The sequence below is a fragment of the Mixophyes fleayi genome, chromosome 1, assembly GCF_038048845.1.
Source record: "Mixophyes fleayi isolate aMixFle1 chromosome 1, aMixFle1.hap1, whole genome shotgun sequence".
Classification (NCBI taxonomy): Eukaryota; Metazoa; Chordata; class Amphibia; order Anura; family Limnodynastidae; genus Mixophyes; species Mixophyes fleayi.
Window position 1 is genome coordinate 43118222 of NC_134402.1, and position 26739 is coordinate 43144960.

Consider the following 26739-nt stretch of genomic DNA (forward strand, 5'->3'; position numbering starts at 1 on the left):
CCTGGCGCAAAGAGAAGATGATTTCTAATGTGCAGAAAGAGGTATGCTGGCGTCTGCAGCTGACAAGATCAGTGAGATCTTAAAACTGAAGAGACAACAAACACAAAACACAGCGCTGACAGCCAGTAGACACAGGATCTGCTGAAACAATCCGTGAGAGTTAAAAAATATGTATTTTTATTATTACTTCATAAAACAAGTAATTAAAATAAAATAAGAGAAAACACCACTGGCCAGTGATTTGACTAAATCACAATATAATCAATAGCAATCACTCAATAAATGATGTCCAAAATATCATGCTGAAATGTGGTATAGGCAATGCCACTCGGTATAGATAGCAAGAACTGCTGACTGAAATCCTGATGAATTGAATGAGAAAGGTGTGGCCACACCAATAAATGAGATATTATAATCCCAATAACTTCATATAATAAACTCAATATCACAGTACGGGATTCCTCTAGATGCAGATAAACGAATGATGTCACATATAAGTGGATGTTACTGTTCTTTCACGATCCACTCGGGACACTTCCCACGGCTCTCCCTCTTAAGATATGGAATAAAATGCTGTACAGACCTTGGTGAGAACACTCCTCCCGTATAGTGGTCTGGAAGATATAGAAATCCTAGAAGACAGCGTGTTCCATATAGTCGATCATTAGACAGTGATCGGAAAGCCTGCAGTTCCAACAGGAGCGCTAATGATCATCTGATGTGGAGCCGTATGTATACACGGACAACAGATCCAACAACCGCAGATATTCGGCAATGAAAACGGTAACGTGAAATCCAGATACGATATGGAACCAGCAGTGTACTTGCATGCAATCAGTTGAAGCTCAGCGTGCTCGCTCTCTCTCTCTACCTGACGCGTTTCATCACCTGTAGGTGATTTCATCAGAGGTGGTTTGATCGCTGTAGTACAAGCTTTTATTAAATAGCCTCCATCTAATTAATTAGGTAACTCCCGAGTCAAAAATGGGCGATAGTCTTCCTCGCTAGACAGATAATTCTCCTTTTCTCATAAATAAAGCTCTATTCCGAAGCCAGCTATTATGCTGTTAAAAACACTCAAATATTCGTTTTCACACCTAAAATAATTCTCATACCCATATCAGTAAATTAAAAAAAAAATAATAATAATAAAAAAGGCATGTTATAAAATAGATGCAGCACATTGCACCAATTTCATATTCAATTAAACAACAACTCTCACGGACTGTCACTTAAAAATAAAAAATAAAAAAAATAAAAAGTATAAAAAGATTAAAGAATAATAAATGTAAAAATAAACAATGACACTGTTTGGAGACGAGACATGACGGAATATCTTCTCAGTCAGTTCTCATCTTCACACTGACACCTAGAAAAAGATCCCTGCCAATGCACATTTTGTGAATATCATATTTCTTATTATTTTTTCTTTTAGGATTTTTTATATACATATATATGCACATTACTTCACATCTTTTATTGATTTCAGGTCTGCATCCATATTGAGTAGTTCAGATAGATAGACATAAATTTATATGGAGCCTCTATATCTATAGTGGCTCCTTAGTTGCTTGTTACAGATCTCAACAGATGGATATAGATCTCACCAGAATCACATAACAAATATGTATCTAAAGGCACAAATGTCATACAAAAGTTATATATATATATATATATATATATATATATATATATATATATATGTCTATACTGGTGCACAAACATGCACCTACACACAAATGCCCATATACGCCCACCGACAAACACATCACGTGTGCTGAAATATCCCATATGACGCCCCCCTCTAATCTGGGGTGAATAGTCTATAGGATCCAAACCTAGGAAAGAATTTCATTTAACTCCAGTGCCTCATTGAGTCCTCTAAGGCTCAAGGCATCCAGTTGGTGAATCCAGAAAACCTCTTGTGTGCCTAATCTCTTAAATCTGTCACCCCTTCGAATTGTTTGTTTTACATGTTCTAATCCACACAACATCAGGTCATCTGTTCTGTTATTGTGGACTAGACTAAAGTGTCGCGAGACACTATGATTCATTTTCCCATTGAGAATATTCCTCCTATGCTCTAGAAAACACATCTTGAGTGCTCTTGTGGTTCTTCCTACATAGATAAGGTTGCAACTACACTTGAGCAAATAGATGATGTAACAAGTGTTGCAGTTGATAAAACCCCTCACTTTAAACACCTTCTCCTTATGTACAAATTCCTTCATATTGTTCTTAATAAATGAGCAAGTTATACATCTATTCATGCCACATCTATAACATCCTTCCAATTGTTTAGGTATCCAACTCTCTATCAATGATGGTCTCTGTGAATCCTCTCGTGCACCTTGAACTAAACTAGGGGCCAGGATGTTTTTCCTCTTAAAAAGTATTTTGGGGTGTGCTGGTAATATTTTTCTCTAAGTATTGTCCTGATGTAAAATAGGATAGTTCTTAGTAATAATTCTCCTAATTTCTCCAGATTTGTTATTTGTTATTAAATTTTGAAATAAAGCAACACATGGGTGAGACTCATTTTGTTCCTCCCTTTTGGCTGCTAGAAATTCTGTATGGTTCTTTTGTAGCAGTGCATCCCTATCTAGTATAGATACTTCTTTTAGAGCCTTCTCTAAAACATGATCTGGATATCCCTTTTTTCTAAAATCCTCAGCCATCATTTCTACTTGTGTGTTAAACACATCTTCGGAGGTACAATTTCTCTTGAGACGCATAAATTGTCCTTTCGGGATGTTATCTTTCCATTTCCTATAATGTGAGCTCTTATAATGTAGATAGCTTGCTACATCAACTTTTTTCCTACAGCAACTTTATCTATGTAGGAAGAACCACAAGAGCACTCGAGCTGCGTTTTCTAGAGCATAGGAGGAACATTCTCAATGGGAAAATGAATCATAGTGTCTCGCGACACTTTAGTCTAGTCCACAATAACAGAACAGATGACCTGATGTTGTGTGGATTAGAACGTGTAAAACAAACAATTTGAGGGGGTGACAGATTTAAGAGATTATGCACACAAGAGGTTTTCTGGATTCACCAACTGGATGCCTCGAGCCCTAGAGGACTCAATGAGGCACTGGAGTTAAATGAAATTCTTTCCAAGGTTTGGATCCCATAGACCCTAGGTTCCCAAACTGTGCGCCGCGGCTCCCAGGGGTGCCGCGGCGCTGTCACAGGGGTGCCGTGGACAGGAAGGAAAAAGAAAAACAACTACTTACCAATCCGGCGGCGCCCGGGACCCAGAATCCTCCTCCTTCCTCGTTTCTCACTGAATGCCGAGCGTGACGTCACACCCGGCATTCAGAGAGAAACGAGGAAGGAGGAGGATGCTGGGTCCCGGGCGCTGCCGGATTGGTAAGTAGTTGTTTTTTCTTCCTGTCCACGGCGGGGGCACAGCGAGGGGCAGAGGCTGAGGGGACAGAGCGGGCAGAAGCTGAGGACACAGCGAGGGGCAGAGGCTGAGGGGACAGAGCGAGCAGAGGCAGAGAGGACAGAGCGGGCAGAGGCAGAGAGGACAGAGCGGGCAGAGGCTGAGGGGACAGAGCGGGCAGAGGCTGAGGGGACAGAGCGGGCAGAGGCTGAGGGGACAGAGCGGGCAGAGGGCACAGCGAGGGGCAGAGGCTGAGGGGACAGAGTGGACAGAGGCTGAGGGGGCAGAGAGGACAGAGCAGGCAGAGGCAGAGAGGGCAGAGTGGGCAGAGGCTGAGGGGACAGAGTGGGCAGAGGCTGAGGGGACAGAGTGGGCAGAGGCTGAAGGGACAGAGCGGGCAGAGGCTGAGGGGACAGAGCGGGCAGAGGCAGAGGGCACAGCGAGGGGCAGAGGCTGAGGGGGCAGAGGCTGAGGGGACAGAGCGGGCAGAGGCTGAGGGGGCACAGTGTGTGTGTGGATGTAGGGGGCACTGAGTGTGTGGATGAGTGTGTGGATGCAGGGGACACTGAGTGTGTGGATGCAGGGGGCACGGTGTGTGTGGATGCAGGGGGCACGGTGTGTGTGGATGCAGGGGGCACGGTGTGTGTGGATGCAGGGGGCACGGTGTGTGTGAATGCAGGGGGCACGGTGTGTGTGGATGAAAGGGGCACGGTGTGTGTGGATGCAGAGGGCACGGTGTGTGTGGATGCAGGGGGCATGGTGTGTGTGGATGCAGGGGGCACGGTGTGTGTGGATGCAGGGGGCACGGTGTGTGAATGCAGGGGGCACGGTGTGTGTGGATGCAAGGGGCACGGTGTGTGTGGATGCAGAGGGCACGGTGTGTGTGGATGCAGAGGGCACAGAGTGTGTGGATGAAGAGGGGCACTGAGTGTGTGGATGCAGGGGGCACAGAGTGTGTTAGCTGTAAATTATTCTTTGACAGAAATATAATTGAAAAAAATATACATAAATAAATTCTTTTCCCTTGGATTTATGTGTATTATTTTTTTATACAACTAAATAAGTATTTCTGTTCTGACCTAAATATTTATTATGTCTTTTTGACTACTTATAAAACGGGACTGCTTGGTAATTATTTTGGAGGGGTGCGTTGAAAATTTTTTGGAGACTCTAAGGGTGCCGCGAACTGCAAAAGTTTGGGAACCACTGCCATAGACTATTCACCCCAGATTAGAGAGGGGCGTCATATGGGATATTTCAGCACACGTGATGTGTTTGTCAGTGGGCGTATATGGGCATTTGTGTGTAGGTGCATGTTTGTGCACCAGTATAGACATATATATATATATATATATATATATATATATATATATATATATATAACTTTTGTATGACATTTGTGCCTTTAAATACATATTTGTTATGTGATTCTGGTGAGATCTATATCCATCTGTTGAGATCTGTAACAAGCAACTAAGGAGCCACTATAGATATAGAGGCTCCATATAAATTTATGTCTATCTATCTGAACTACTCACTATGGATGCAGACCTGAAATCAATAAAAGATGTGAAGTAATGTACATATATATGTATATATAAAAAATCCTAAAAGAAAAAATAATAAGAGATAAGATATTCACAAACTGTGCATTGGCAGGGATCTTTTTCTAGGTGTCAGTGTGAAGATGAGAACTGACGGAGAAGATATTCCGTCATGTCTCGTCTCCAAACAGTGTCATTGTTAATTTTTACATTTATTATTCTTTAATCTTTTTATACTTTTTATTTTTTTTATTTTTTATTTTTAAGTGACATTCCGTGAGAGTTGTTGTTTAATTGAATATGATATTGGTGCAATGTGCTGCATCTATTTTATAACATGCCTTTTTTATTATTATTATTTTTATTTTAATTTACTGATATGGGTATGAGAATTATTTTAGGTGTGAAAACGAATATTTAAGTGTTTTTAACAGCATAATAGCTGGCTTCGGAATAGAGCTTTATTTATGAGAAAAGGAGAATTATCTGTCCCGCGAGGAAGACTATCGCCCATTTTTGACTCAGGAGTTACCTAATTAATTAGATGGAGGCTATTAAATAGAAGCTTGTACTACAGCGATCAAACCACCTCTGATGAAATCACCTACAGGTGATGAAACGCGTCAGGTAGAGAGAGAGAGAGCGAGCACGCTGAGCTTCAACTGATTGCATGCAAGTACACTGCTGGTTCCATATCGTATCTGGATTTCATGTTACCGTTTTCATTGCCGAATATCTGCGGTTGTTGGATCTGTTGTCCGTGTATACATATGGCTCCACATCAGATGATCATTAGCACTCCTGTTGGAACTGCAGGCTTTCCGATCACTGTCTAATGATCGACTATATGGAACACGCTGTCTTCTAGGATTTCTATATCTTCCAGACCACTATACGGGAGGAGTGTTCTCACCAAGATCTGTACAGCATTTTATTCCATATCTTAAGAGGGAGAGCCGTGGGAAGTGTCCCGAGTGGATCGTGAAAGAGCGGTAACATCCACTTATAAGTGACATCATTCGTTTATCTGCATCTAGAGGAATCCCGTACTGTGATATTGAGTTTATTATATGAAGTTATTGTGATTATAATATCCCATTTATTGGTGTGGCCACACCTTTCTCATTCAATTCATCGGGATTTCAGTCAGCAGTTCTTTTATGGAGTAATAATAAAAATACATATTTTTTTAACTCTCACGGATTGTTTCAGCAGATCCTGTGTCTACTGGCTGTCAGCACTGTGTTTTGTGTGTCTTATTAGATATTTATTTTTAGTTGAATTTTGGGTATATTGATTGACAATGGAAGGCTAGTTTTATTTCAGGCTACTCTTGTATTAATGATCGCTTTTCTTTTTTTATTGTTCCAAACAGTAGATTTAATGAAGCATACTTTGGAAACAAGCATTACGTCACTGGATCACCTTGTCTCCCAAATGAAGATCAATAAACCTGGTAAATAAGATACATTTATTGTATTAATAAATTACTGTCTATATATGTACGTATGTTAAAACATGTTTTTTTGCTTATTTCCAGAGGTTGTAAATGTCTATTAATGGTAATAGGCAATACTATGTGAATTTGTTTTCACTTTTCCAGAACATGGACATAGAAGAGGGCACACACTGCTGCAACCAGCAAAATTCTGGAGCAGATGTGTTCACACAGTGCTTGTGCTAACCTGTAAATTATGGAACCATTGTGCAAATATAGATCCACTGTAATATGCACAAATTTACATGTGACACAGCTTCTGGAAAATATAATTAGAACAGCAGCTCAATATCATAATATTTTATAACAGAATATTTGTAAAAGTGACATTGATTGATTTTAAGGTAATGTTAACAATTAAAAGATTCTAGTAAACGTCTAAATTTTATGTGCCTGCCTTTGCACAATTGAAAATACCCGAATACCCCGTATTTTTTTAAAATACATTTTTATTAAGTTTTTGCATGGTAGTAAGGGAAGGGTACAAAAGAAAAAAATGGGGAGAGAAGGATCATAACATAAAACAAAAGAGATAATATAAGAGCATATGTAAACAAAAATGCTAGGGAGGGCCCTGCTCATGACAGAAATTACAATCTTGTGAGTAGGTTGAGACAGTAGCAAGGATGTAGCAGTGAGTAGTTTCGGTGGGAGTAGGACAGACTCTAGTAAATAGATAGTTTCCAGAGAGTGTATAAAGATTTGAGGGCTAAGAAAATAAGTACTTTTTTTTTCTTGCAACATAAATGTGTAACGGGGCAGATGGTTGACACCCCAAAAGTAGTGTAAGGGAGGATTTTACTTGCCCGATAGTATGGTAGACAGGTGAGGGTTCCCCAAGTAGTGTTGGAATAAAACAAGGAACACAGGGTTAAACCTGCATGAACTTGTGGTTTATTCTCTTTGCTTGTGGCATAAGGCTTTACCCCAGCAGCAGATAAGTAGCGGTAGTGTAGAAAAAGTAATAGCACTATACCATCAACATGCAATGTTATTCAACATGTCACAAAATAAATAACATTTTAGAAATCTTGGTTCAACAATATGCAAATATAAATCAACACAACACATAGGTCACTGAATAAATTTATTCCACTTTAAACTTAGGCACTGTGCATCAGTGAAATGGATTCCACTGGATAGATACTGTAGGAGACAACCGGTTGCTACAAGTTAATTAGACCATTACACTAAATGCTGCGACAGCAAATAATATAGACCACTCAATCACAATACTTTTAGTGCAATTATACAGATCATACTTATCACATAAAAATCAGTAGAGATGCAACAAGGAGTAATCCAGCTGGTTCAGATTATATGCTTTCTAGTTCAATTTATGATATATAGAACCAAAAGGGGTAAATTATAAACCACAGGTTTAATTGAAGTTTCAGCTGACACATGAAGCTTATTTACTTGTACAAGGTTAAATCGGTAGTCAACTTAACCCATGTGTGACTTCCGAGCTCTGTAAACAACAGCAATTCTGCACAATAAATGATTTCCAGTGTAAAGGACAGTGTCCACTTAGCAATCCGTCTAATGAAATAAGCAACTCACTCCCAGCAACTGTAGGGTTAAAGAACTTGCAATTCTCTCATCAGCATCCATTTTAGGCAGTTTCAGTCAGCTTGCAGATAACTTTAAATACAGCAGATTTGTCTTGAACAAACTCTTCCTTTAGCCAGTGCTATAACAGCTCTCGATAGCAATATTACAGTCCCGGTCAGAGGTTTTAATAACACAATTTTATGTCTCACTTAAATAACTTGAACATAGCAAAGCAAAAGAAACTTATCTCTCTTCATATGAGTCCTGCTGACATCTCATGGGCATTGGCAAGTTAGATCTTTTCCTATACTGTAAAGGTGCTTCTTTCTCGGCTGGCTGCAAACATCCCTCAGGACAACAATTCAGCCATAACATTCAGTGACTCTTTGTTGGAAGATCCTTCATTAATTTAGCCAGCAGTCACACACATCACTTCTCTCACTAGCTAGTCCGTTTTTTGCCTTCTCCCCTTTTCCCAAGAATCTCCTAGAACCTTCTAGTTCATTCACTACAGTTTGCCCATCCCAAAATAGCACATGCAATTTGCATTTAACTTCCCAGAGGCACTCTGGGGAACTGTTTTCTTCTGAATGATTAAATACAGTAATATACCTGTGCTTTGCAGGGTATTACAAGGCATACATGTCTACTCTCATGGAATGTCCAGGATACTCACAAAATTCCAGGTAGGTCTCCTGGACTCCAGGAAGAGTAGGGCACTTTCTAGTGAAGTGTGCAGGATTTGAAGCCTCCATGACGCGATTCTTGGGGACACTAATCATCGAGCCCTACCCCCACACTCCCACCTCCCCCTCGGGATCATACGCTTATGTCCTGAACACGATTTTTGCGTATAGCTTAGTTGCACCTCCTTATACCCAGAGAAGCAGAATGGTGGAGGAAAGAGGCGTGCAAACCTAGGCTGAGTAAAGTAAGGCCATGCTTATGTAACTGATTCATTTAGCTTCAGGTGCGTCTGTCAGGAGACATATCTCTTGCAGGTGCTTATCCCTTGGAGCAAAAATCTGTGCTGATGATGATGGTCATCATCAGCAAAGACTTTTGTGGTGTTAAAAAAAATAAAATAAACTATTTTTAAGTGTGCTCTCCCTTCCCCCCCCAAAAAAGTAAACCAAGCATCAGTACTCATTGCCTGAGCTGGTTACTGCTAATGCAAGGGGTCCCTCTGCAAAAGCCGTGACCAGCACTTTTGGGGGAGAGGGTCATGCAACACAAAATAAACACACAGATGTGACATTTTTGCACAATGCGTTTGACGTTTTGCACGCAAATGTGTCCAACTCTACATAACCTCTAAAATTATTAAAGATCATGATTGTTAGTTAAATATTTTATCTTTTTTATTTTATTCTTTATACTTTCAGCTCAAGCCCCTACAACGATGAAGGGCAAAAGTTTGAGTTATCTTATGGAGGAATTTTATAGAAAATTGGATGAACTGGAAACTGCGGTAAAATGTACATTATCTATATTATTATATACCTCGTGCTCCAATCTCCTTTTGTTTCTCTACGTAACATCTTTCAAATGTACAAAGAGCCTTTGTGTCACTATACTAATTAAAAAAATGTCATCTGTTTTAGCAAAGTTCATCAGTATACCCCCAAAATGTAAGTAATAATTCTTTCTGTTTTGTTTCTTGCACTATGGAAATGTTATAGAGCAAAATATTAAATAAGTTTGAGTGATATCATTTGAGTTTGAAAGAAAAATGGAAGAACTGGAAAAGTAATACAATGTATTCATGTATTGCAGTATTAATTTCCAAGTGTCATATTTAGGTGAGGCATTCCCAATTATGGGCTGCTGGGAATGTTGGGAGCTATGCCCCGCTCACAGATGTTCTCTATAGCAGAGCTGATCAGTTGCTGGCTGTAATAGAGAAGTGTTTCAGGCAGGAAGAGGGTACTGTGGGCGGCCTTGTGGGTCAGAAGTGCTATCCATGCCCTGGGGTGAATTGACTCCACCCCTTTCCCGATTGACAAAACTGGAATGTTGATAGGAATGTTTTATCAATATAATTTTTCCTCTATTTTAGCTCATTTCATCAATGAGCCCCCAAAACGTAAGTAATAATTTCTTATCTTTCCTTTCTCGCACTATAAAAAGACCACAGTGCAAAATATCACGTAACTCAAAACACATATAATTAAGACATGAATTTGTCATATGTTAATGTTTGTTGCTACTGTGTATAAACAAATATTGCACAATACAAAATCTGAGAGACATAATTAGGGCTGCTGAGAATCTCATTTTTATCACAGTATCTCACATTTTTAAATATTAAATTCACAATTCTTAGTTTAATTCAGACTCCTGATGAATCTGAATACCTTTCATCAACATACAGTGCAGGCAGCCATTTTGTAAATTGAAACAATACTGTTGATGAATCCAATTACAACGGAGGAATGGAACTAATCACACCATTGCCATCAGTGTCAGCTAGGTTTATCAACCATTCTGCATTATCTTCCCTTTCTAAAGACAGTATGATTTCTTTCAGGATAACTTCAAGAGATATTGTTTATTTCAGTATTACACAAAGAGGGGCTTAATAATGGGCTTCATATCACTAGTATTTATATATATAATTTGGTATCTATTGTATGACAGACAAGAAGTAATAAACAAATTTGGATAAAGTTTGGCATAAAGATCCCCCTCCTAGATGTAATCAGCCTACTCAGTTGGTGGTCTAGGTACTTGTGGATCTTAGCAAGTATATAAATAATTGATGTTGTAAGAAAATCCTGGATGAGAAAATCATCAGTTTCATTGTTGGCTCCGGTTTGAATAACATTTGTAAGACGTCATAGTGCTTTGCAGCGCCATACAGTAGGGAAAACAGGACACATGAAACAAGGATAAAGAAGCAGACAAAATAAATGCAAACATGAAAACAAAGGGTATGGAGGACCCTGCTCATTAGAGAGCTTACATTGTAAGTGGAAGAGGGCACAGGTGAAACAACAATTGTGGCTAAGAGTGGAGACTGGGACAGCTGTGAGGGTACATTAGAGTGAATAGTATTATTGAAGATAAGGTAGGTAAGCTTTAAAAAAAAAGAGATGGGTTTTTAGAGAATGCCTAAAAATTTAAAAGGCTGTGGGAAAGCCTGATTGGGCATGGTAGGGAACTCCAAAAGTGGGGAACAGCACAGGAGAAGTCTTGTAGATGTGAGTGAGACAAGACAAGGCGCAGGTCTGAGTTAGATCTAAGAGGGTGGAATTGAGAAAATTTTGATATGAGATTTTGAAATGTATGAAGGGGTGGTGTTGTTGAGTTATTTGTAGGTAAGGGTGAGTAATTTGAATTGGATTCTGGAGGACACAGGGAGCCAGTGTAGGGATTTGCAAAGTAATGCAGCAGATATTGAGCGGTGAGAGATGAAGATCAGTCTTGCAGCAGCATTTAGAATGGATTGAAGTGTGGATATATGGGTGTCAGCAATGCCAGATAGCAGGAGGTTGCTGTAGTCAAGACGGGAGATGATGAGAGAATGGATAAGAGTTTTGTTAGTATGCCGAGTAAGAAAAGGCCGTATTCTGGCAATGTTTTGAAGTGGAATCGACAGGACTGGGAGAGAGTCCGGGTGTGAGGAATAAACCAGGGGGCTGAGTCAAGTGACACCAAGATTCGGGAGACTGAGGAAAGTGTGGTGTTATTGACAGTGAGGGAGATTTGAGGGGAGGTGGTGATTCTGGCAGGAGGGAAGATAATAAGTTCTGTATTGTTTATGTTAAGCTTTAGGTAGCATTAGGGCATCCATGTTGAGATAGCTGAAGACTGTTGGTTACACAAGATAGTACAGAAGGAGAGAGGCCAAGGGAAGAGATAAAGATTTGGGTGTCATTAGCATAGAGGTGTAACTGGAGGGCGAATGAACGAATTAGTGCAGAGAGGTCCAGGAGAATGAGTATGGAGAAATGACCCTCAGACTGTAATGGTCCGGAGAATAGGAGCCCAGTGGCGGTAAGAAAGGCAAGCCGCAGGAAGATTAAATAATAAAGAATGGTCCAATGTAGCCGGGTTCGGTACACAGTAAGTATATAAGTAAAGAGTTCAGAAAGAAGAGTAGTCGAGGACAAGCCAAGGTCGGTTCACGAGTAGTAATAGCCCACAACAGGATGCAGCAACAGGAACACTAAATCACTGGCAGAGCACAATAATCTGGTAAGGAAAACAGGAAGAAGCCAGGCTTTCTAGGAAGTCAAGGGGAGGAGTCAGAACATGCTGGAACATCAGGAGAACATTGAAACTGGGCTAGAACAATGAGTGAATGCAAGGAGCTGTCCAGCAGCCAGAATAGCTCAGTCGCTGAGCAGCAAACCACAGAAGCAGAGGCCCTGGGTTCGAATCCTGACATAGACTTTGCATTAAGTAGATCATTGATCACTTTTGTGAGAGCAATTTCAGTGAAATGTTGAGGACAGAAACCTGATTGCAGAGAGTCAAGAATGGAATGAGAGGAGAGAAAGTGAGACAGGCGTTTTTACACTAATTGTTCAAGTAGTTTGGAGGCAAATGAGAGGAAAGAAATATGATAGTAGTTGGAGAGAGAGGCATGATTGAGAGATTTGGAATTGGTGAAATGAGCACATGTTTAAAAGAGCATGGAAATGTGCTAGTGGAGAGAGACAGGTTGAAGAGGTGAGCTAGAGATGGGCATGCAGTGGAGGAGAGGGAGCAGAAAAATTGGGAGGGAATAGGATCGAGGGGACAGGTTATAGGGTAAGATGATGAGATGAGAGTAGAGACTTAGGGCTAGATTTACTAAGAATTGAGTTTGGTGGCGATTTTAAACCACCACCCATCGCCAGTGGATTAGTGCCGTATTTACTATAGGGTGGTTTGAGGCTTCAATTTAAAATGAATGGTGATGTATGGCAGATTGAAAAAGGTAAACTGCTGGCGGTTTGGTTAAAACTAGAGATGGTCACTGACCCCCGTGTTTTGGTTTTGTATTCAGTTTTGGATCTGGATTACCGTCGTTTTTTGGTTTTGGTTTTGTTTAGTTTTGTTTTGCTATTTTGCTGAAAAATAAATGTTTTTGGGCCTAAAATAACCAAATGTAGTGCTCCACCTGTTTCTTGGATAAGTAATGTAATTGTAAAGCTAATAAATGATCAAAAAAACAGTTTAATTCCTGGTAGGTAGGCCTTCATTAATTCTACACACAAACCAGATTGTCTTCCTCTCCATCTATGCATATTGGCAATGCAGTCATCGTCTTTGGGTGTATAATACACCCTACACTTATAGTTAAATATCTAAAGAAATGGACAAAGGCAGTTTGCTTTCTGTCTCTGTAGCCACCCCCCTCCACTTGTAGTTGAATAAAAAAAAAGCAGCCTGGATAGACTGAACAATATAAAAAATAAATGGACCAAGGTAGTTTGGTGGCTGTCTGTTCCTCCCCGCCCTCCACTTGTAGTTGAATAGAAAAAAGCAGCCTGCATAGACTGTAGAATTAGAATAATAAAAGAAATGGACAAAGGCAGTTTGGTATCTGTCTGCATCCTAATCATCCACATAATCATTAGCGCCCTCGTCGCCTACACAAATCTCCCCCTCATCCTCTTCTAATTCCAAAGTGGCATCCTCAATTTGTGTAACACCGGCTACACTCGGGCTGTTCAGGCACACATGAGCAGAACTGCTGAAAGGGCCTTTCTTTATGGGTACATTATCAGAATGCTCACGATTAGACATACCACTGTTGGATGGACTCTCCACAGGGATTGGCCTTAGTGTTTTCTTGCAGCTCGGCTTTCACACATAACAATAGTTGTGCACCACTTTTGGAATTCAAATTACTTGGTCTTGCAAATTCTATAGACAAGCCTGCTTGTCTTCCTCTTCATCAATGACTCTTAGCAATTGAGCACTCGTCTTTGGATGTATATTACACCCAAACCTTATGAGTGCAAATTAGTAAAAATACAGTTTAATCCCTGATAGGCCCTCCACCATCCTTTGCATGTTAATAGTAGGGTTGGTTGGAGTTATGGTCAAGGTCACACATTTTTAAAAAAAATCTTTCAAACCAGCCCAGATGTTAAACTGTTGTGCTCTACCCCCTGCGTCATCCCTGCTTGTGTTTGGAAAGTGGATATTAGTGCCACAACCTCACGTGCCAGAACTGCTGCCACTGGTGCCACACTGCTGCAGGACTTACACAATCAACCGCATCCTCATCGTCGGATACCCAAATCTCCCCCACATCCTCTTCTAAAGACAGTGTCATCCTCACTTGGTGTATCACCTGCTACACTCAGGCTGTTCAGGCACACATCAGCAGAACTGCTGACAGGGTCCCTCTTTATAGGTACACTAACAGAATGCTCACGATTAGACATCCCATTGTTGGATGGACTCTCCACAGAGATTGGTGTCATTTGTGATTCAGAGCAAACATTATCCTCTAATGCCTTACTGTTATCTTGCAGCTCGGCTTTGACGCGTAACAGTAGTTGTGCACCACATGTAGGCTCGGTAACATTTTCAGATCTGCCACTAATAGACAAAGGTGAATGCCTCATTCTCTCTTTGCCACTGCGTGTATAGAATGGCATGTTGCCAATTTTTTTTATCGGCACTTAACTTTTCCTCAGTTACACTTTTTTTGCGCTTCAGGACGGTTTTAATACCTGCTTCAGAATGGTTTGATAGCTCAAACATGCTGTTTGAACTATTTTGCCATTCAGAGCATAAGAGGAAGCACCATTGACATTTAAATTATTTGGGCAATTATTTATTGATTAAGGGGCAAAATGAATTTAATATTAACTTATGAGGGGAAAAAAATTATTATATTATTTGGCCAATATGTAATGACAAATTGTGCAACATAAATAATTATATCCACCATTAACAATCAGTAAATAATATTATATATTCACATTTCCCACATAATAAAATGTTATAATAGTGTCCCCTTAAAAAAAAAAAAATATTTTTTTTAATTCATAAGTTAATATTAAATCCATTTTGCCCCTTAGTCAAAAAATAATGATTGCCCAAATAATTTAAATGTCAATGGTGCTTCCTCTTATCTTCTGAATGGCAACATAGCTCAAACAGTATGCTGTTTGATCAATCTCGCCATTCACAACCACCTCTTTTATTTTGCCGACGGTTTTGAAAACCCTATGTTACGATTTTGATGCCTTAGTCAGTATTTGCACAGGCTTACCTAGGGCGCGGAGTCTAACGGCCTTCCGGTCTTCACCAAGAACCACCTCAAGGTAGTGTGGACTTTGCTGCCGAAGAACCGCAGGTCGCGGCCCCCAGATTAGCCTACTGACGTAAGGGAGAAAGTTCTAAGTGATGGCAGGCAGACAGGCAATATGACAAAGCGGTGCAAGTACAGGCACTAACCGTTAATTCCAGGTGTTGTAGGTCTGGAGCAATAACCGGTAGATGCACGGAGCCAATGGGTGCATAGCAGGATATGGGTCCAGAGACACGGCCGGGTCGGTACACAGGAGGTATCAGGTATACGGTGCCAGAGGGAGATCCAGAGAATAGTTGGTAACACAGCCGGGTCGGTACACAGGAGGTATCAGGTAGTACACAGGGAGCAGGTTCACAGGGGTCAAGAACACAGGAACTGTAGCCAGGAACAGGAAACACATTGCTCTGACACAAGCAGCGTGTCAGAGCAGAGTAGATATAGAGATTTGAATTCCCCGCCCATGAGTCACATGACACGATGCAGGGAGAAACCGGAAGTGCGGGAGCGCCATCGGGAGAAGCGCCGAACAGCAGAGACACAGCTGCCAGACAACGCTGACAGCGCTGCGGAGCTGGGACAAGGTAAGTTCATAGCACCCTAGCTTAGTAAATCTGGCTGTTTGTTTGTTCATCATTGTTAAAATCGGGATGGTGGTTTGTAAAGTGGTGGTTTTGAAAAAATGTCTATTCTGGCAGTTTTAACGGCGGTTTGGCCATTAGTAAATCCGGCGGAAAAATAGCCAAAAAGCGGCGGTTTGAGTAAACCACCCTTTAGAAACCTAGCCCCAAGTCTTCAGTTCCTGGAGAGAATTAATTAAGGGTGGATTAGGGAGTGTAGGTGAAGAAGAGTAGAGTGTGTGGAATTTGACATGAGCAAATATTTTGTCGAATGGTGTTAATTTTGTCTTTAAAGTAGGTGACAAAATCATGGGCTGTGAGAGAGGAAGGGGGGTGCAGCTAGGCAGAGAAGTAAGTTAAAGGTTTCAAAGAAGAACGTGTTAGAAGAGTGGGCGGATATTAGAAATTTGAAGAATGTTTGGCAAGTGACAGGGCAGTGCTGTAAGATGAAAGGATGAATTTATAATGGAAGAAATCGGGATAGGGACTAGATTTCCTCCAGTGACTGCATTATGGGAGCACTTTTGCAGGTAGCGGGTCTGTTTGGTGTGCCATGGTTGGGTTTTGCATAGTCGGACACTGTACGTGGTAGCTGTAGCTGCATTGTATATGGCTGAAGAATTCCTTACTTAAGACATACATTTCTATAGGGGTGGGTGTACAATAAGATAGAATAAAACTACTTCTTGGGGGGGGGGTTCTTGTTAGGTTCTATGTTTGCGCTATGTCCCTCAGTTTCCCGACTGTTGTTGTCTGACACCTAATTTGCTGCAGGAATTTACACTTTCTTTCCCTAGAAAAGAGATATTAGGAGTTTTGGAATCACTCTGAGATGCTTGTGATCAAGCCCTGAAGGGAAAGGTTAGATCTCCTTCATGTAAGCCTTGATTGTGTTCTACTGTTCCTGTTGCTATCATACCAGGTAGCAAACCATAATGAGCAGTCAGCCCAGACCGCTCATTTTTCTGTATGACATATTTGCCTACTTTTTATACCTCTTCTCCGGAAGATCTCAGGGGAGGACTGGTCCAAGGGGCAAGAGTGGTGGTAAATCCTATTCAAATACTGTCTTTTAAAGGTACTGAGGAGACAGCACAAATATTTTTCCTATATTTTCATTTTCATCACGCCAAGCTGCGCATATAAAGACTTTTACCTAGGGGACCGCAGCTATCGTTATCTAGCACTATATGAAGAATGGTGGAGAGAAAGTCAAGACTCGCATTTGTGGTGAGAGCCCAAGGTCTAAGTGCAGATTGGGGCCCTAGATAATTTAAATTTCACCATTGATAATAGCTATAAAAACTATCCACCCCCTGCAGCATTTTTCCACATTTTACTTTTTTACATTATGGAATAATTTTTTTTTCAGTAATCTTCCCAGTGCTCAACACAAAATATTCTCTAATGTCAAATAAAAAGCACAACTTTTAACAATTGTTATTAACTAAAGAAACAGACAATAGTCAATTACAGAAGTAATCAACTTTTTTTCACGCTTAACTTTATGACCATTAAAAATATAAAACTGTTTACTTAAACATACTACCAAAAGAAAGTCCTATCTGCCACATAGAATTCACTTGGATACCCTAACAAAAAAGTTATTATCGCTTAATCTACATATACCAAATAAAACAGATCATTAAAGGGTTAACCAGACTCAATAACTTTAAGCTCATTAAACTGATCACTATTTATGTTATTATGGTATGCCGTACAAAAAAAAAAAGCTTTCTGTTAAATGATATATTTGTGATGCTGAGATAGAAGCACAAATAGTTAAACAAGTTGGGCATGATTCATTAAGGAAAGTAAGGCAAAGAAAAGAGTAAGTTTTCTGCTGGACAAAACCATGTTGCAATGCAAGGGGTGCAAATTAGTTTATTATTTTACACATGAGTTAAGTACTGGCCGTTGTTTCATGTAGCACACACATACTTGATAGCTTTATGTTTACACTGAAATTTAAATTTGACCTAGAACATGCCTTACCTCAACTATAAATCTGGCATCACATTTTAAATTTGCCTCCAGCTCCAATGCAACATGGTTTTGCCAAGGTGCAAAGTTACTATTTTTTTTTGCTTTACTTTCCTTAATGAATGAGGCCCACCATTACAAATACTAAAAAACTGTCACACCATTTATATTTTTTTCAATGTATGTACATTGCAAAGCATAAGGTTATAGAGTTACAATAAGAACATGCCTCTTTCTGTCTCTAGCTTTTCGTGCCGTCGATCTCTACTATTTAATACAACATGTTGAAAATAATGATTGGATCCACCTAATGAGGGTGCTTAATATGAGCAACGCAGAGATGGAGACATGCAGAATAATGTCATCAGATGTAAGAGAACAGAAGTACCAGATGATCCTATTCTGGTTGAGTAAAGACCAGGTTGGAATCAGAAACCGCACAAATGAGCTCATATTTGCTTTAGAGGTCATTGACTACGGACATCTCGCTTCCATATTTAGATTTGGATGTACAAGGTCAGGTAAGGGAAGCCTACAACTAGATTGTTATACTCTCTTGTAAATGTGCTTAGACGGGTATGTGGAAATATTGGTATACAGGAATGCTTTGTAACACCACTTCCACTGGCTTATCGACATTTGTTACGTCAGACCCATGCCATATAGATCATGGACAGACTCAATATTTACACCACATTCTCAGTAAATCTGCCTATTGAAGGTAATGACCTGTTAGTAGGACAGTAAAGAAGATGAAGGGATTCCAGTTTAGCAAATGCTACCAGAGCACTGTGCTGTTCTGCTTTCATCTGTTTCTGAATTTCCCCTATTTACATAAATGGCCTGGAGATTGGATTCAAGGTGAGAGAGAAGGAAAAAAAGAGATTATGTGGGGGAAAATGAAGATTAAAAGGGACTAGTTATGATCCCGTGGAGGGGCCTGTAGCCCCACATTGAAGCAACTAACTTTAGTGGTTTAGTGGTTAGCACTTCTGCCTCACAGCACTGGTGTCTTGAGTTTGATTCCCGACCATGGCCTTATCTGTGTGGAGTTTGTATGTTCTCCCCGTGTTTGCGTGGGTTTCCTCCGGGTGCTCCGGTTTCCTCCCACAATCCAAAAACATACTGGTAGGTTAATTGGCTGCTAACAAATTGACCCTAATCTGTGTCTGTGTGTGTGTATGTTAGGGAATTTAGACTGTAAGCTCCAATGGGGCAGGGACTTATGTGAGTGTATTCTCTGTACAGCGCTACGGAATTAGTGGCGCTATATAAATTGATGATGATGATCTGTGTCAACAGGCAAGTGAGAAAGGTTGTAACATACTGCTCTGGGATAATCCCTGTGTGATGTCCTGTAGGTTGTGTGATGTCCTGTAGGTTCTCCTAAACTGCATACAGTGTGTCTTATATTAGAAACAGTGTTGTACATCTGAAATAAAGGAAATAAATATCATGTTAGAGTGAATACAGTGGTGGAATTACTGCCAGAGCAGCCCATGCGACAACTATGGTGCCGGTGGTGAGTGGGGCCTGGTTATACAGGTTCATTTTCTATGGGGGGCATCTGACTCTACTCTTTTGAGCATGCCCAGGGTCCGATGCATGGGCAATGAAGCTCTGTTTGGGATTTCAATTCCAGGAGACCCTCACATCTTGCACAAAAGGGCAGAGAGGGGATTTGCAAGCAGATAATTGCCTCCCATTAGCCTCCAATTTTGCTATGGGATCTGAAGGTGAGTTTATATATATACCACTGAACTGCACGGCAGAAGCATGGAAACTAATCCCCCAACTGAGTAGAATAAGTGGGGAACGAATAGCTTTAACCGGCCTATGCAGATGTAGACACACTGGGCCAGATTCATTCAGTAGAGTAAAGCAAAAAAAGGAGTAACTTTGCACCTTGGCAAAACCATGTTGCATTTGAGGGGGGGTGTAAATTTAAAATGTGATTGCAGATTTATAGTTGGGGTAAGGCATGCCCAAGATCAACATCAACTTTAAATTTCAGTATACAAATAAATCTAAGGCTATCAAGTATTGTGCTACTTGAAAAAGTATATATATATATGTGCAAAATAATAAACTTGCATTTGGCATGGTTTGTCCAAGAGAAAAAAAACTCCTTTTTTGTCCTTACTTTCCGTAATGAGATAGGCCCACTGAGTACCAGCCCCCAATGGGCATCACGTTGGAGCAAGCTTCCCGCTGCTCCCACTGAGCCAGTAATGACAAAAAGAAACTAGAAACTATCAATTATACTCACATTGCTTCTGGTCCTGCCACCATAGAAACTTTTCCCCTAGAGATCCAAGCACATAGTGCACATCAAGAATTGCTCCATCTGGACCTGGTCAGCTCTCCACTTTCCCCAATTATCTTGGGTATACAGTGGCTTGCAATGCATCCTTCTTTTATTAACTGGACTGATAGAACAGTGAGCTTTATGTCCACATATTGCAAGCAGCATTATCTTCCAGCACCTCAACAGGACCTCATCATTTCTGCTGTAGGGGAGACTCCACTTTTCTGGATTTGACAAACCTTCCTCCGGTCTACTACAGCTACTTCAATGTTTTTTCCAAGGGTAATGCTGACACTAACCATATGACTGTCTGATTGCATAGTTACCCGGCATACAAAAACCTTACAGACAAATCTTTGTCCTAGCACTACCAGAATTGATAGCCTTAAAGGAATAGATGATAATCTTAAAAAAGTTTGGCATTCCACCACACCTGCAGGAGCTCCTACATTCTTTGTTAAAAAAAGACAAATTCCCTCTGACCCTATATCGACTATAGAGATTTAATTCAGATAACTGTACACAAACAATATCCTCTACCTCTCATCTTAGAGCTACTCGAAAAAGTATGCACTGATACAATCTTCACAAAACTCAACCAAAAGGGCATATAAACTCAAAGGGGCTTATAATATGGTCGGAGTAAGAGAGGGCAATGAGTGGAAGACTGCGTTCAGAGTTTGGTGTGGACATTTTCATTATCTGGTAATGCTTTTAAGTATTTGCACCATGGCGACAATTACTTGCGGGATCCGTTATTACAATAACAGTTTACATGGATCACAAATAACTTGAGTATTTGGAAATAGCAAGAAGTCTAACCTTTCAACAAGAGGTCATCTGATTCAAGAAATGGAAAGGCTGATGTTCTTTCCAGACAATTCAAAAGCCACTTCAATGTCACTCCCAGACTGTTCTACCAGCACAAGCCTTCTTCACAGTAATTCATTCTCCAATGTTACGCACTAGAGTGGCAATGGCCACATGCCAGAAATGACGAATGTCCACATTCTTCAAGAAGGTACCCAGAATAATGAATAGTGATTGGTTGTCTAACATATAGATCCAGGTTTGTTATGTCAAACCCTCAAACTAGCCAGAAGACACTACTGGAGGCCCTCTCTGTTAAACTGTCCAACAAAATATAGTCGTTTGTCCTACATGTGCCCGAATAAGACTACATTGGACTTTAACAGCCACTACCTATTCTGTCATGTCCCATATATATATATATATATATATATATATATATATATATATGTATTTCATATACTGTTAAGTTACTGTCATGTTAATATTGCAAAGTCTTGCATATGGTTAAATTTGTCCCTTCAGATTCTCTGTAGGTTCTGATGTCATTAGTCCTCCCTTCTTTTTATCTCTAGTTCATTGTGTATCTGCCATTTTAGTTTTCAGTTGTTTCCTGTTGAGTTCTGGCAAATTATCATCTTTTTACCTACTAATTGTGCATAATTACAAGAATATAAGCTAGAAATAAACCTTTTATCTGGATTCTTCATATGTGCCTTTTTAGTTGAGTTGACACTGTCTGACAACATTTCTTGGTGTAAGTACTGGTTCAATACAGACATAAACAGAGGAACTGTCTCAGGAGCCTTACACTTACAGCCTGGCTATTGAGTCAGAATATATTCCCTTGGCCTGTGGTTTTCAAGGTCAATTGTCTTAATTAAAAATCAGAAGGACATAGCACTGTATTTTTATTGGTAGACTGCTTTTCTGAACAGGCACACTTTGTTCCTCTTTGAGGATAAGCCATGACTGTGTAAACTGCCCGTACTTTCCTAAAAGAGAATTACAGATTTATCGGATGTACAGAGGACATTGTTTCTGACAGAGAAGTCCAGTTCACCTCCAAGCTTGGAGAACCTTCTGCAAGTCCCTGCTCTTCATCTGTGTGGTGCCTACCATCCAGTCCAATGGGCAGACAGAATGAGTTAAATCAGACTCTGGAACAGTAGCTGCAAAATTCCAGCAATTACCAACAAAACACTGGGTACAGTTATTGCCCAATGTTGAATTTGTGTATAATAATTATATTCACAGTTCCACCAATCAGAATTCTTTCACCCACAAATTTACCCACCTATCATGTCTAGTTGCTTATTAATTGCAATTTTAGATCTTTATTTTAAACTGTTTCAAATGAAACTAGGACTTCAGCATAGCATGTGTAAAGCTCAGTAAACCTACAAAAAACAAACAGGTAAATGCTGCAGAATTCCTTCTATTTTTACCATTGGAAAAAAGGTTTTGCCTTCTACATGTTTGAGACGCCTATAGCACAAGTTAGCTGAATGGTATATCGGGCCTTTTGTAATCCTAACATTCACTTTCGTTTTCCCTGTTCCTGCACTCATACAGTTTGCACACTTCTCTTTTGAAACTGGTTCTTCACAGTCTGGGACACTCTGCACATCTACCTCTGCTTATACTTCAAGGACTTTTGGAATGTCATGGAAAACATTCTAGATTCGCTCCATCACCATGGATAATATAATCGTATAAAATGGAAAGGTTATGGGATGGAAGAAAGTTCCTGGAACCCTGGCTTCTGGAGTTAATACCTCCTATTTAATCTCCTCTCTACATGTCTGCTGGCCATGAAAACTAAGGATGCCTTGTAACTGCCTCTCAGAGTGGTGAGTGGTAATGTCATGACGTACACCTGCAGTGTATGGGAACTGCCATGGGTAGTAAGATGTCACCTCTGTATGCTAATCTTTTCATGGAGGAATTTGTATCAACTTGCACAATGAAACCTCTAGCATACTTCCGTTATATTGGTGATTTCCTACTAATCTGGATCTGAAGATGAGCTGCTGACTTTCCATAAAAACTTCAACAAATTTCACCCAACCATTAGACTCACTCTTAACTACTCACGATCTCAGATACATTTCCTGGACATGACCCTATACAATAAAAACAATACTATACAAACATCAGTCTATCATAAACCTACAGGCCACCCAGCATATCTGAGATGGAACAGCTTTCACTCAAGGCACATAAAGAAGTCCATTATTTCAAGCTCTGAGATACATTCAGATTTGTTCAGACAGTGAAGACAGAAAACAACACCTGCTATCACTGAGAAATACATTACTACAACAAGGATACCATCCAATAGTTATAGATGAACAGATCCAAAGAGCCACAAGGATCTCAAGGAGTAGCCTCCTGGATTACAAACAGAAGGAGGTTAACAGCAGGGTGCCCCTAGTGGTCACTTACAATCCCCACATGAACATCTTGGGGAAAATTGCTGCTGACCTTCAACCCATATTTCAGAAAGACAATAGACTGAAGGAAATATTCCCAGATTGACCTCTCCTTTTATACAAACAGCCTTCCAACTTAAGAAATCTCCTCGTTAGAAGTGCCCTCCCATCACCATCAAAGACTGGCACCTTCCCTTGCAAAAACAAAAAATGCAAAACCTGCACCTATGTCCTACCAACAAACACAGTCCACATACCCGACACACAACGGGACTATAAAATCACTGACACATTCTAATTGTACATCCTCCAATGTGGTGTACATGATACAAGATGCCCTGAGGGAATTTACATTGGAAAGACAAAGCAGAAACTGCATCCAGGATGAATCTACACAGACACACAATAAAGAAGACTCTGGACACCCCTGTGGGTGAACACTTCTCTGGACCAGAACACAGAATAACAGATGTAAAAGTCCTAATACTGAAAGGTATTTTTAAAAATGACAGGGAGAGAAAAATATGGGAATTCAAGTTGATAACAACATTCCAGTCATTGACTAAAGGGCTCAATCTAACACCTGGATTTATGACCCACTACATGGACACACTTCACACCCCACAGCAGAGTGCAGACCTCTGAATTCGTAAGACTTTTACTCTTCCATCTGTAACGAAAACCTAATTTTTATTACTTTAGCTTATCTTAATGATGTATTCCCCCCCTGTACAAATTTCTTGATGTAACAGCTTAAATATTGTGCCTTTTTCTCAGTCATTCATTCATGCACGTTTGTATTATATATTCTTACTATATGTTTTATTTTGCTTAATTTCCAGAACCTTCATTATATATCAAATAAGAACACGATTCCAGTAAGTAAATAAAAAATATATTTTGTATGGAATTCTCAGTTTCTACTTGTCTGTGTACTCTGTGCTCACTTTGTTCTTATGCCTATAGATTCCTTTCTTGTATGATATGCTCCATTTGTAAATCATTCAAAACGCAAATGAGTAATGAGAATAGACACCTAGGAATACAAACAACTGCTATCATCCTATTTGCTGCATATTCCATTTCACACACACACACACACACACACACACACACACACACACACACACACACACACACACACACACACACACACACACACACATTTCCAGACAGATCTTTCTGTATTTAATTTGAATTAAACTTTATAGTGATCCATGAGTCCATGCCCTTCTAAATTCTGGTTACTACTCAATGTTTACAATGGAATTACAGGTATGAGATCTAATATCCAGAATGGTTGCGGCTAGGGTTTCCCAAATAAATGGGTATATCTACTAAACGGCAGGTTTGAAAAAGTGGAAATTTTGCCTAGAACAACCAATCAGATTCTAGCTCTATGTTTTCCCACATGACACCCTAGCCTTATCTTCATTATTAAATTGCTTAGCAGAGCTCCTCATGGTAATTTTAGGAAGGAACATGAGGTTATCATGTGTGTGAATAACAGTATCACCAAGCAAAAGCAATTATTTCCTTTTTTTCCTCTTCCTGGTTTTCAGAAGTTTCTTGATAATGGGTTTATGTATAAATCTTAAGTAGGTGTCTTTCAGCAGTATCATTTGCACCAGCTACAGGTCAGGTGTAAGTGCCGATTGATAGTGATGACGGACATGTATGCCTCAACAAGTGTTGAGAACATCCCGATAAATCTATTTGATGAATAAAAAAAGTTTTTTTTATTATGTCTTTCTTAATGATTATAATATTAACAGGTGACAATAATTGATTACTTTTTATCTGTGCGTTCTGCTGGGACTTTATCTTGCATATATGTATTGCTCGTATTGTGCAGTGTGTTGTGTCTGTCTGCATACGGCAAGTGCTGTATAGGCAGAGCGTACTTACATCTGTATTCAGCAAGAGACGTTTCTTCAGATCTTCTTGTAGTTGAATAGGGCTTACGGGCATTCTGCAATGATTCAGGCCCTGTATGTCTACCTAAAGCAATGTAAGCAGAGTTGTGTTACTTTTAAAAGAATGTTAAACAGAACAGGAAAAAAATGAAGCTTCATATTTTCCTGTATTTCACACGTGACCCTAACTGTAGTGGATTTTACTGCAGATGTCTGTGGTCATAATGAAGTCTTATGTTCTTATCTTTTTAATCTCTTAATATTCTTGTCTTTCGGCTTTTGCTTTGTCTAAGTTTTATCTCTCTGGTCTATGTGGTATATTCTATTCTGATAATGTAATGTGGATGTTTTGGCAAAAATATGATTATAGTCTTTTGTAAGCCACACATCTACCATTATGTACTAAGTATAAAATCTTTAAACAGTTTATTTTAATATTTCATTGTTTCTCAGTTCTTCAGTTTAAGAAGAACTTCTTGCCTAGCTCCCACCAACCCCAACCCAGGAAGCTGAAATAGCACCTGAACAGAGACCTCTTGGTGCTCAAATTGCCCAGGAGCTGCAGTCCATCAGGGCTGCAGCAGTGTAGTTCAACCAAAATGCATTACAGGTTTGGCAGCAGCAACAGTGCAAGAACGACAGGTAGAATCTCTGATGAGTGTTGGTGCAAAATATCATCATGCAAGTGATGTCGACTGAGTGGAAAAATATGGATGCTCAATTGATTGATGGCACGTGAGAAGTTGGGCATAGCTGCCAGTTGAGCAAGAGCCCCAGGAGCCATAGACACCCACTGCTGTTTTGCTCACCAATAATCAGGTGCTTCCTCATTGTCCAAGTTAAGAGACTGAGGACAAAAGATCAAAAAAAGTAAATAAACTAATAAATCAATGTTTAAAGTTCATATATTGAATAATAAAAATATATGTTCATCTTAAAAAATGCCTGTTTACATTATTTAAATAGCCATATTGAACTTTAGGACATGATGTACGTTTGCAAAATCAAATAGGTTGCATATAACAACAATGTTAAGCTGCAGGGGCCAAATATGTGGTATCCTTTAAAAGTGGCGCTTTTAATTCAATTAAACAATTAAGTAGAAACGCACAGCTGACCAGTAAGCTAACTGAGGGCAGGTAATGGGCCCAAAGGTGTATAGGTGACCAGGATGGGGTAAAAAAAGGCAGTTTGGTGCCATAAAAGAGTTAATCTGTAATCAGGTTTGTTCGTAGTATTAGAAATATAAAGTGATAGGCGACAGACAGCGCTTCTACCAACCACAGCTTTCCACTCAATGAAAATCACACATAAATTCTAAACACATATATTATACTGAAAGAAGAAAATAGAGCTTCCAGCGCTATTGGCATTGCTCTCACAGCATGTATAAGAATAAAAATAAAAAACATACTTACA

General features: G+C 39.8%; 1 protein-coding gene across 1 annotated transcript in view; it reads left to right on the forward strand.

The window, feature by feature from the left end:
• The window catches only part of LOC142104314 (uncharacterized), a 41971-nt gene extending 15736 nt beyond the window's left edge, over positions 1 to 26235 (forward strand). Inside the window, exons 7-13 of the mRNA XM_075188913.1 lie at positions 6311 to 6391; positions 9373 to 9465; positions 9592 to 9618; positions 10047 to 10073; positions 18097 to 18372; positions 24247 to 24282; positions 25774 to 26235. Of these exons, the coding sequence (XP_075045014.1) occupies positions 6311 to 6391; positions 9373 to 9465; positions 9592 to 9618; positions 10047 to 10073; positions 18097 to 18372; positions 24247 to 24269 (527 nt within the window). The 3' untranslated portion in view covers positions 24270 to 24282; positions 25774 to 26235. The remainder of the gene's footprint in view (positions 1 to 6310; positions 6392 to 9372; positions 9466 to 9591; positions 9619 to 10046; positions 10074 to 18096; positions 18373 to 24246; positions 24283 to 25773) is intronic.
• The last annotated feature ends 504 nt before the right edge of the window (positions 26236 to 26739 follow it).